This window comes from Opisthocomus hoazin, chromosome 7, assembly GCF_030867145.1.
Source record: "Opisthocomus hoazin isolate bOpiHoa1 chromosome 7, bOpiHoa1.hap1, whole genome shotgun sequence".
In the NCBI taxonomy this organism is placed as follows: Eukaryota; Metazoa; Chordata; class Aves; order Opisthocomiformes; family Opisthocomidae; genus Opisthocomus; species Opisthocomus hoazin.
In genome coordinates this window covers 56105908-56117947 of record NC_134420.1, presented here as the reverse complement: position 1 = coordinate 56117947, position 12040 = coordinate 56105908, and the positions used below count along the sequence as shown (strand labels likewise).

At 38.9% G+C, this 12040-nt stretch overlaps 1 protein-coding gene across 4 annotated transcripts in view; it reads left to right on the top strand.

The window, feature by feature from the left end:
* Positions 1-12040, top strand: part of PPP4R3A (protein phosphatase 4 regulatory subunit 3A) — a 47419-nt gene that overhangs the window by 18763 nt on the left and 16616 nt on the right. For all 4 annotated transcript variants that reach the window (XM_075426181.1, XM_009936795.2, XM_075426180.1 and 1 more), the window contains 2 exons: positions 1239-1337; positions 3823-4440. In XM_075426181.1, the coding sequence (XP_075282296.1) occupies positions 1239-1337; positions 3823-4440 (717 nt within the window). The remainder of the gene's footprint in view (positions 1-1238; positions 1338-3822; positions 4441-12040) is intronic.

Sequence of the window (12040 nt, the reverse complement as noted above, 5' to 3'; positions counted from 1 at the left end):
CCTCAGTGTTCATTTTAAAATTTGAAATAAATTAAGCCTAATTAATAAACTGTTTAAAACTTTATAAATGTCTGGCAACTTACAGTGCTTTCACAAATATTTAAAATTAATTCCTTTAGGAGTAATCACGATAAGAAAAATGTATACTTCATGAAGCAAGAATGCTCTAATTTTGTGGTTCTGATTGAAATATAAGTAGAAAAATTCTCATGCCTCTTGTCCTAGTGAGTAAATGCATGTTGTAGTACTTAATGCAGTTTGATGGGGCTATATATATTTAATGTGGCTATATTTCAGCTAGCTGTTGTAGGAAGACAAAAGACTTTTAAACTAAAACTCCATTCAATATGTAAATAATGCAGATGATATTTTCCTCTCTTTCATGTGTTTTTTATTCTAACAGTTACTTAGTAGACTGTAACTACTGTATCAAATACCTTATCAGTGTGCGATATTGCTGTTTGCAGCAGCAGCTTCCACTTCCACGTATTGTTTTTCCGTGTGGTACAAGGGCTCTGATAAGCTCTTGAACTGTTCTAGTGAGTACAACTTAAGTGTCTGGGTAGTAGTGAGTAGAACTTAAGTGTCTGGGTAGTAAACATAGCTAAGCGTGGTTTCAGCTAACTGCTAGAAATCTGGGGCAAATCATCTTTTCAGAATTGTAGTTTGGAAAGATTAATGATGGTGTGCGTGGTTCAGGGTGATAGGGGTGGATACTCCTCGGCAGTCGCCTGTGTGCATGTTCAAGTTGCTCTGCCTGTTTAAAGTTTGTAGGCATCTTGGGGCTGCTTTTTAAGCAGCTTTTCTGTGCAGTAGCACAGTGTCTAGGGCCTAGAAGAATGAAAATCAGTAACTTTGATCCTACGAAAGTTGTGTGGGTCTATGTGGTCCAGTTGAAACAGATTTAAAAGAAAGCCCACAACTGTTGCTTTTGTGACCATATTTAATCAGAGGATGCATTGAGGTAAAAGTACGTATTCGCAGTGTTACGGTCACATGAATTAAGAACTAAAACTTTTAGTATCTTACTCTGTTTTATGCAGGAATTTCTTTAATCCTAAGGATCTTAGAAAGTATAAAAATCTTACAAAGTATGATGATTACATTTGTATTGTAATACTGTCCTGTCATAATTAGGTATTGAGCTGTTTTTATTTTAAAATTTTACTCTCTAAAGACTCTTCACATTTGTAAAATCTGAAATATATTGCCTGAAAATACTTTTCCTCTCTTTAAAGGATACCTTGATTGTGTGGTCTGAAGCTGAAAATTATGATTTGGCACTTAGCTTTCAAGAAAAAGCAGGTTGTGATGAAATATGGGAAAAAATATGTCAGGTAAGTTTGATAAATGTGAGATTAAGACACCTAAATCATCTTAATGTTTGTGTTCAAAAGTTTTAGACTGTTCTAAGAGGTGAATATGAACAAAGTATGAAAAATATGAAAGATAGAAAGTAAAAACTGTCATCTTGGCCGCCTCCCCAAGTTTTGCATGTTTGAATTTGAAAACTTTCTCCTTCCTCTAGAAATTTGATACGAACTTAAACGATGTTGGGGGGAGGGGGTAGAGCATTTTCAGATCTTTTTGCTTAACATAACTTTTTAGCTCTATTATCATCTAAGGAAATGTAGCTCAAAATGAGTGCTTAAAAAGTTTTGTAACAATCAGTTTCATAATTAGCTTTTTCCAGGTTGGCCAGAAGGGAAGAAGTTACCTGTCTAAAGTTTTATTGTAGAGTGAAGAATGTATGCGAGCTCTTAGTGGATTTTATAATGTATTTCTCATGGATTTAACCATATCTTACTCACATTTCTCTTCCTGCATTTCTCATTCTTCTCTTTCTCTTATCTCGTTCTTCTGTTTCAGGTGAGGGGAGCGTTGAGTTTCTCAACAGAACTTTTTTCTGTGTAAATGTGACAGAATGTTTCTGTTGACTATCAGGGTGTGAGAGATTGATCTGATAGGTGAAGTAGGACATAGCTCTGTTCCTGTACGGTCACCTCAAAGCTATCATTCTTAGAGTTTAAATAAATCAAACAATTTGTATGTAGCCTGTGTATATTTTAGTATTTGCTCATCAACTCACATTCTGCCACTGTGACCAGATGACTGTGTAGTCACTGAGTCAGTATTGTTTCTGGATAACATTTGGTCAGGCATTAACTATTGACCAATACCCAAAGGAGTTTAGTCAATATATTCACTGGTGTTAGTTCAACTTGCCAGTTCTTGCTTGGATTTTTTCGTCCATTACAAACATTACAACTTTTCTTTATTTCTATGCTACATTAGGTGGGATTTCTCCAAATTTGTCTTAGTTCTATGCACTCTCTCTTTCTGTTCTTAACAAACATCTGTCTCTCTCCACTCTGTCTTTTGGAGTTTGTTCTCACTGGTTTCAGAAATAAAGCAAAAGAAATCTGGTTTCATAATTGCATGTGTATAGATTATTCCTTTTTTTAGGAATGAGTCTTTTTGATGGTTTAACACTTACGTAAAGAAGCACAGAAGCTTATGTGAAGAAGTACAGAAACATTTCTGGGAACCTTAACAGTCAAAGGACCAAAAGTTGGGGACAAAAACAAAATGGGGGAAAAGGAAAACTGTGTTCCTGGGAAACACCCAGATAAGAAGCCCAGCTTCCTCAGCCTCACAGAAAGGTCTAATATTTCCATAAGAAACCAGTGTCTTTACATCCTGTTTTGAGGCCATGCTATTGTATTTGAGTCTAGTGTACTTTAAAGATCTTAAGCTTCCTCAGTTGTTAGCGCTTCTTCTAAAAGGAAAACTTTGATACCACTTACACTGGCAGGGGGTTGCTGATGTTTAGGCAGAACAGTATGTGGGTGTTAACAGCATTCTGGATTTTAATCCAAGTATAAGCTTGATGTTGTCCATGAACAGTTATTTTCCCAGATATTTTTTGGCTGATTTTCAAGATTAAAAAGAGCAGTACCTTCTGCTGTTCTACACAGCAGTACCTTTCTGGATTTGACACATCAGACTCTAAGCAGATACTACAATTAAGCTGTCATTAAAGCAGCACCGCTCTGGTGCCTAAGCATCTGCCTCTGTTTTTTTTTTCACTAACGTGTACTTTCTGCAGTTTCCTCATATCTCTAGAGTGATCTTTGCAGGCTGTGGTTTTGTCACAGTTCCAGATTTCCACTACTCTTTTGTTAATGTTGATTTGGGGTTCTCTGTTCTTGAGAGGGGATTCTGTGTCTCTGTTGAGAATTTAGGAAGTGCACGGTAACAGATTTTGACTTGCAGCTCTCCAAAACTGAAAACGGCAATTAAATTAACAAGGCTGGCCTCTATTCTCTGTTTGACGTAGCAGAAGCTTTGAAAAGCATCAAGACCAGTTAAATAGCCTGTAGATAAATGTCTAAAGCTATCACTGCAATGATGTAGTACTGGTTTGCACTTGAAAATCTGTATGCAGAGAAAAAAGACTGGCAAGAAATAACCTAGTTCAGTAGTCTATTAAGAATTTGTTGTCCATACTGGTAATCATGAATGTCCTTTTTCAGTTGAAGTACTCAGCAAATGTAGTTTTTTTCTTTCTTCTTCCTCCTTTTTTACAGAAAATAAATAGAATTAAATATCTAATGTAGAAACAATTTTGTAAAGCCTTCTATTTGAGGAAATCTTTTCATTATCTCGTATGTTCGAAACCAGCTGTACTCAATGTCAGACTTACATTTGTAGATCTATTTTGGCCATACAAATAAAAAGCATGTTACACTGGAAATAGTATTTTTTTAAAAAGCGTTTAAGTAGCAGTAAACAGTTCTTTGAACACATCTTATTTTGTAGGTTCAAGGCAAAGACCCTTCTGTCGATATTACTCAGGACCTTGTCGATGAATCTGAGGAAGAACGTTTTGATGATATGTCATCACCAGGTCTAGAATTGCCATCTTGTGAATTAAGTCGACTAGAAGAAATTGCAGAACTTGTGGCATCTTCACTGCCTTCACCATTACGTCGTGAAAAACTTGCGCTAGCACTGGAAAATGAGGGCTATATTAAGAAGCTCTTGGAAATTTTTCATGTATGCGAAGACTTGGAGAACATTGAAGGACTACACCACTTATATGAAATTATCAAGGGAATTTTTCTTTTGAACAGAACTGCACTTTTTGAAGTCATGTTTTCGGAGGAATGTATAATGGACGTAATTGGATGCCTAGAATATGATCCATCTTTATCACAGTCACGGAAACACAGGGAATTTCTGACTAAAACAGCAAAATTTAAAGAGGTGATTCCTATATCTGATCCAGAGCTGAAGCAAAAAATACATCAGACATACAGAGTACAGTATATTCAAGATATGGTCCTACCCACTCCCTCAGTTTTTGAGGAAAATATGCTATCAACACTTCATTCTTTCATCTTTTTTAATAAAGTGGAAATAGTTGGTATGTTACAGGTAAGTTTCAGAACTTTACAGTCTCTTTATTTTTGCTTGGCAGTTGGATAATTTTTCTTGGAAAGATTGAGGTGCTTCGGCGGAAGCTTCACTTCTGTGATTCTGAAAGTCGTTTTGAAGTGGGACATAAAAGGCATGGGTTTGAGTACTGAGATGTTAAATGTTTGTTCTTAAATTTCAGATTTTGGACTAGGTTCTCTGTAGCTGATTAACATGGAGCAAACATATGTAGAATCCTGACTGAGGTTGTTTGGAATGAATAGTACTGTTTGCATTCTGAAGGGTTGATTTTGTTAGGGCTTTTTTTCCTGTATTTTGGGACTTCTTAGGCACTGCAGTTAAGGATAATCTTTTTGTCATGTTACCATGACCAAAAAAAACCCCACCTACATTTCACAAATATAATCTGGTATCGTAATGGAACTGTTTCTAATTTTGAAGTTAATTAAATTAGTTGTTTGGAAAGTACAGGTTCAGAACATAACATTGCTTTAGGTGCTTGAATGTTTTCTTAGTTTGTCTTCTAAGTCCCTAAATAATACCGCTTGGAGTTACCAGTTTTTTGTGGTGTGTGTCTTACTGCAAATGTGAAGAGTTTGTATGATGCGTTAGATATCTTGCATACATGTCTTATGTATTCTGCACCAACACATGAACTTCCTGAACTGTGTAGAAGTAGGCGGCACAGCTCTGTAAGGGGAGCTTTCCACTAACTCAGTAAAGTGGTACAGCATGTGTATTCTAGTTTGTAGGAGTTAATTGTCATTGTCTTAATTGTCCTGACATTTAATAAATGAAGAGTCACTGTTGTTGTAGGGGCTGTGTGATCTGGAGAGATGGACAAAGTGCTAGATGCTGCTGATGAAGTTAATCGTTTTAATCTTCAGTTGAATCTCAGAACGCACCCTGGTTAATTCTATGGAAAACACAGCAAAGTAGAATGAAAATTCCTGTTGCAAGTTCATACAGCAGATCATTGTCAAAACTAGGCCTCCTGACTTCTCATCCACCACACTCCGTTGATCAGAATACTGATACTGTTTAACCCACTCTCTGGGAGCTTGAGTGTGTCATGTCCACACATGGAGTGTTTGCTAAGCAGCCAGATGTGCAAGATGTCACCTAGGCCTGGCAGCTGAGGCATGTACCTTCTGGACAGGCCGTCGCTCACTGGAGCAGCCACTGGAGGCCTGGTGGAACACCTGGGGCATCTTCAGTAGTACTAGACCCTACCTTATGCCCAACTGAACAAAACTCTTCTTGTCTATATGTGAGTCCTTGATAAACAAAGTCTCAAATGCGTGTCTGAAAGAGTCAGAAGGCCTTAATCATTTCAGAGTGGCCAGTTTGAGAACGCTTAGAAGCCTGGCTTTTGAGAGAGTGCTGAAAAACATTCAGATTCAGTCAAGGGGTCTTGAGTATCTAGTATGACTAGCGTCTCTAAAATACGTTGACCTCTTTGCAAGGGTTGCTAGGAGCAAAGTCCTGAGGGTGATGCATTTTGGCTTGAGGCGGAGGAGGGGAAGAATTGTTTGGGAGTCTCGGTGTCAGTGACTGATTCCAGGATGGATCTTGAACTTTGAGAATGAAACTGGGCAAGAAGAAAAGGGACCTGATCCTGCAAAATCGTCAAGGGCGTGTTTGCCAGAAATCCCGAGTTAACTTGATTGAGGACTAGAGGCTGATTAGTTTCCTTTTTTGTGTCTCTTGCAACCTGTGTTAGATTAATAGATGTAGGGTAAGCTTGGGTTGGAATATCAAGGTTTAGTATGGTTGCCAAACCTGATAGTTGCAGTTTACAGTTGAAATATAGAGGCTCAGATGTAATTTTGATTTGCTGTGCAACTGCAAGTTTCTGAACCTTATCTTCACTTCTGTTGCTGTAGCCTGTGGTTGGGAATAAACTCTACTCCCTCTGCGGTGGAACCAGAAGAATTGTCATTGTGTAACTTTCAAAGTTAGATAAGTATTTAAAATTGTTCGAGTGCTTTCTACAGGTTTGAGGAGCCAAGAGTGGCAGCACACAAGGAAGAAAATACATCCTGCACTATATTGCGTTTCCTAGTCCTTTCACAGTACAGTTCTGTAGCCTTGAGAGGGAACTCCTTGAGTCTGTAAATAAGAATCTGTTGGGAATTACTTGACATTGATGATCAGCTCTTGGTTTTGAGGGAATTAAAAGAGGCTATCGCAAATCATGCCCATTGCATTTCTGAGAGGTTAAAAGGCTTGCTTGATTATTTTTTCAAGTTCTCACAGTGTAGCTCTAAGCCAAGGTGTCAGCCTACTTACCTGGCATTTATTTATTCATTTATTTATGAAGAATTATGTCAGATTGCACTTTTCTGTAATGTCTGTCCCCTAAAGTTTTATTGTCCCCTTTCCTTTCTCCATTCCCCCATTCCCTCAGTCCATGTATAAAATGTATAATACTGTTCCTTCTCATTTCTTTAAAGCAGAATAAATAATGTTCTGAGAACAAAATTAAAAGACTGCTTTTGTTGATTTCACTTCTATAACTAATTCTTAAGGTATTTCTTCCATTAGCGTATGGTTTGACATGCATTTCTGTAGCTGGTTGTATCACAGTTCTTTGGTGATGGTGGAGGTGTTATTTCATGAAAGATTCAAAGTTGTCTGTAGTTGGAGTTCCTGACATTCATTATTTCAGATCTTACAAAAGCCTGGTGCTCACTAATGTTATGTGTGTGCTTAAAAACCTCTGTCTTTTAGAAGTCATTATTAATTGAAGAGTTTCCAGGATGCGTCATGGTAGCCACAGATGAGTCTCAAGTTCTTAGTTAGTTGGTGCGTAATACAGGTTGTTATGTTTCTGCTGTTGACTTCAGGCTGTCTCTCTTGGATCACTGAGGGTGTGACAAAAGAGCTATTTTTTTAGGAAGTTTTACTTCTCAGATTAAAAGTAAACTCCCTGAGCAGCTGCTGTCCTGTGCAACTACTGAGCATGCAGCGGAATTGTTTTGTACTTTGTTCTTTTCTCTCTCACTGGCTGTGAAGGAAAGGAGAAGAAAAACTATTACCTCCACCGTGGAAAAAAGATGAGCTCTAAAGGGCCCGTTTCATGTCGGGTTGTGTATTAACTCACGTGGCCATTTGCAGTACCCTCCTCTCAGATTGACTCAGCCGTGCCATGGTTGCAGCAAAGTGACTAGAAATGCCTGCAAGACTCCGTGCAGGTTGTGCCGTGTGCTTTTTGACAGGCTGGGTGGCTTGACTCAAAATTACTGCTGTGTCTTATTTAAGGTATTTGGCGTCAAGATAGGACATTTAAGGTCGTTAAAGGACACGGACATTGAAGGTCGGTTTTTCAATTATAACTAGTGAATTCTGTAAATAAGAATATGCTGATTCTTAAGAATTCTGGCTTCACTAGATGATATTTTGGATGTCTTTAAAAAAACCCAAAAAAACCCATAAATTCTGTAGTCATGGAAGATGCCTGGATTCATGATTTTGCTTTCTTTGGTAGGTAAATAACTCTTGCCCGTTCTGTGATAAAACTAAAAATAAGAGAATGGGTCGCCCTTGTCACTTACGGTTATGAACTGTATTGCTCCTTCTTTCTTCATTAAGGTTAGCTTTCCCATAATCTTTATAAAAATCCTTACACTGACAGGCTTTTCTGAGGAATGGAGGTTATTTTATTTGTGATTTAATTGTCTAAGATTAATCATTTTAAGTAACTACGTCAAGATCTCACTCAACTGGATACTGTTGGCCATGATGGATAGTAAACCCATGATACCAGTATTTCCAGTCTACAGAATTAACTGCTGTGGAAACCTAGGCAATTACAGGTTTGATGATTCGCTGTGCCTAAGATATGATAGAGGTATATAACATTTTTTTCCAATTTCAGCCCCTCCTAATATGCTCTTACTGCTTGGGGTCCAGCCTGTTCTAGTCTTGAGATGTCATAGCCACCAAGAAACCGTGCTGAAACATGGAGTTCACCAAGTTTTGAGAGTGGGGTGGGACAGGTAAGTGGTGTTTCTTACTTTATATGACGCTCTTTTGCAATTTAAAAAATACATACTAATGTTCACACTGGAGGCCACCAGTTCTTTCCATTTGTATTATTAACTAGTTCTTAAAAAACAAAAACTTGCAAAACTGCGCCATAGAGTGAGCAAACACCGTTTCCTTCCGTTCTCTCCCCCCTTTCTCACTGGCAGCCAGCAAGATGCTGCGGTGGTTTTGTCTTCCAGAATACAGTATATTGTTAGGATTACTTTCGAGTATGTGCATTTAGACTGTAGAGTCTTTTATTTTCAGGAAAGTGGAGAGTGGAAGGGGAAAACTGGATATATGTTAAAATAATATATGTGCCTAGTAGAGCAGTCATCAACATGGCATTACTGTACTGGTAAACCAGCTTTTTTAAATACAGAAATCATATTACTGATAGTCACAGAATCACAGAATGGTAGGAGTTGGAAGGGACCTCTGTGGGTCATCCAGTCCAACCCCCCTGCCGAAGCAGGGTCTCCTACAGTGGGCTGCACAGGACCTTGTCCAGGCGGGTCTTGAAGATCTTCAGAGAAGGAGTCCCTGTCCCCATTTTCAGTGACTAAAAAATTGTGGGCATTTAGGTACATCTGCATATTTTACTGGATTTATATACAACCATAGGCCATTTTTAATTTTGAAAGTGGTTTTACAGGTAGTTACTTAGTCTTAACAGAACCCCATGTGTGTAAATGTAATCATCTGTAGTTGTTTTAGAGGAGGAATTGTGTCAGCGCATGTTGGTAGCTTTGCCCAGATATATTAGGATTGGAACGGCTCCTGCCGGTCTGCTGGTTCGCAGTAGCTGGCTCAGGAATAGCTCTGGAGCTTTGCTTTCAGCAGAATTTATCTTACGATACAGTAAAAGGATGCCGCTTTCTGGGGGAAATGACTTAGTGAAAGAAGTTTGCAAGTAGTGCATGGTAGTGATTCCTGACATTAACTTCTTCATTGTAGGAAGTGATTTTCAGGTGTACAAAAACGCCAAATGTGATGAGGTGGATCCCGCTGCTGTTTGTCTCAAGTGGATATAGCTGATGGGTAGCAGCGAAGGCGTGTGTGGGAAGGCAGTCTGAGATAGAAGAGATTGGAATGTTTTAAACTATGAAATCTTCTGGTGTGGTGGCAGGCAGGAATGTGTGTTTGAAGCTGTAATTCTCCATTTGCTGGTAACATTTTATGGAACGTTTGCCTTCTGGGCTGAAGTATTTCTGCCTAAAGTGAACATGGAGGTGGAAAATAGGATGGAAAATACACTTTTTGCAGCTTCAGTGTCACTGAGTTTCTTTTTTTGAGAAAGCGATGTGTTTCATCATTTATATATAATCACAGACATAAAGTATCTGATAACTGGAAGTTAACTATATTTAAGAGAGGCCTGCTTTTGAGGAGTGCTTTTTTGAGTGCCTTTTGGGAGGAGGAGGACTGCTTTGAAAGTTGGATCACAAATGGAGATAGTATCTTTTTTTGTGATCCTACTTTGTCTGGGGGTTTTCTTGCTTTTAAAGTCATAAATGATTGAGTGAGTAGATGGTGTGGCTTAATTTTATCTTCATGAACTTTGAAAGGTATTAAATCCTAGGAGCATCTACATAGATCTTGCAAAAGCATAAATTAATATACTTAGTGTTTGGTATATGCATCGTTTAAGTATTGCACATTTAGTCATTTCTGTGCATGGGGAAAACAGCTAGATTATACAGTTACCCTGCAAACCGTTGTTTGCAGTTTTGTTTTCTTGGAAAACAGTTGTGACCATCACAGCTTCTAAGATACATCCAAGTGGGTTTTGATACTTGTCTGCGTGAAGAGGCCAGATACTGCAAAGAATTACGCATTTGTGCTGTGTTCACGTCGCAGAACTATTTTGGGGGATTTTTGGAAGTCCAAAAAAAAACCCTGAAAACATTTAAGCTTGTGGAATTATAGCATTCGGTGCTGGTGCTTTATGACTTCTAAAATATGTGAACTCTGCTCTCAGACTGTGCGTTTCCATAGATTCTGGTAGCGTTGTTCAGGAATGTGTCTTTAGATATGCTGCCCTTGTCAGTAATTTTACAGCTGGAGAGAATCTTGTATTTAGAATGATCATTGCAATCACAATTTTTTCTATAAAAATGGGGTTTTTCCCATTAACAACAACCTATCTACCTTTCATTAAGCATCTGGAATGAGATAGTGCCTGAACACAATTCAGGGCTAAGACATAACTGTGAAGTTAGTAATAGGTGGTTTTTGTTTTCTTGGAATAACTACCATTTACTGTGTATTATCCATGTAAGGGTGGGATGTTTCGAATCGCTGAGATCCGTCTTAATTCATCTGATTTTGAAGAGATCACAGTTGCTCTGAGGCCTAGAGATTTCGGATAATGCTGTTTATTTAAAAATACAATGTATTTAATGGAGTTTGGAAGAGGAGGTGGTGTGGGAAATGCTTCAATATTATATTTCATACAGAATTGTAGAATACTGTATTATAGTATATATGTGGAAGGCTGAAAAATGGCTACATACTGAAATGGAAATTCTTCCCGAAATGTGAATTGTCAGTGCTGGAGTCTTCATCGCATCACATGGTTAGGAAGACCCCTCCACAAGTCCCAAACATTTGCACGCCTGGTAACTGGGTGAGTGGGTTGGCCTCCGCCGCAGACGGCCACGTCTTGAGCTGGGCAGGGCTGTGGCAGGCTCTGGCGCGGGAGCTGAGCTGGGCTCCTGCCCAGCTGGGGCCGGCCGCCCGTGCTGTGCAGTGGAGCACCGGAGGTGCCGCTTCCCCGTCCGCCTCTGGCTCTGGGGCTCTGCGGGGCCTCGTGGGCGAGACCCACGTATTGCCAGCGGTGCAGGGCTCCTCCGCTCTTTCCACATTCTGACTTAAAGAAAAAAATTGATACTTTAGGTAATATAGTTTACTTTTTTTCTGCGGAAGCACACTGCTCGTGGCTTAAACGCTGACATTTCTGTGATTTTTTCCCAATGATCATCCTGAGAGATTTCTGTGGTATTGACTTGCGCTTACTGCCAGGTATTATGAAAGAGCTAGAAAGTTAATTTCACAGGGAGAACGGAAATAGGGGTTCCACTTTCCATTGGAGATAAGCATGCATCTTCTCAATAGTTTCATAGGTGAGATTAGTTTTACGTCTTGGTCAGAATAGCAAAAAGAGAAATGAAAGCAAACTGCTTAGCCTTTTCTTAAATGCACTGCTAATCATGGAGAGTAACTTGCATGTTCTTCAAAAGAACTGGGGTTTATGGGGTTTTTTTTTGTTTCTGTGGGGTTTTTTTATTTCAGTAAACAAGTATATCAGTATCTCTACTGTGGGTTAGTTACGTTACATGTAATGTCTAATGAGTTAAATATTAGAACAGCAAACTTACCAAGCCATGTAACACCTGGGTAGCAGGTAGTCAAACATCCTTGTGTTCTGTCATCACAGCTTAAGTTATGTTTGTCGGAGTCAGAGACTGTAACAGCAGTTGTGAACATGTTTGACTGTTGAAATCTGAAAGTGAGACTTTACATTTCCAGTGCTTGATCCTCCAGAGTGAATTCCAGTAAGCTTCAAATG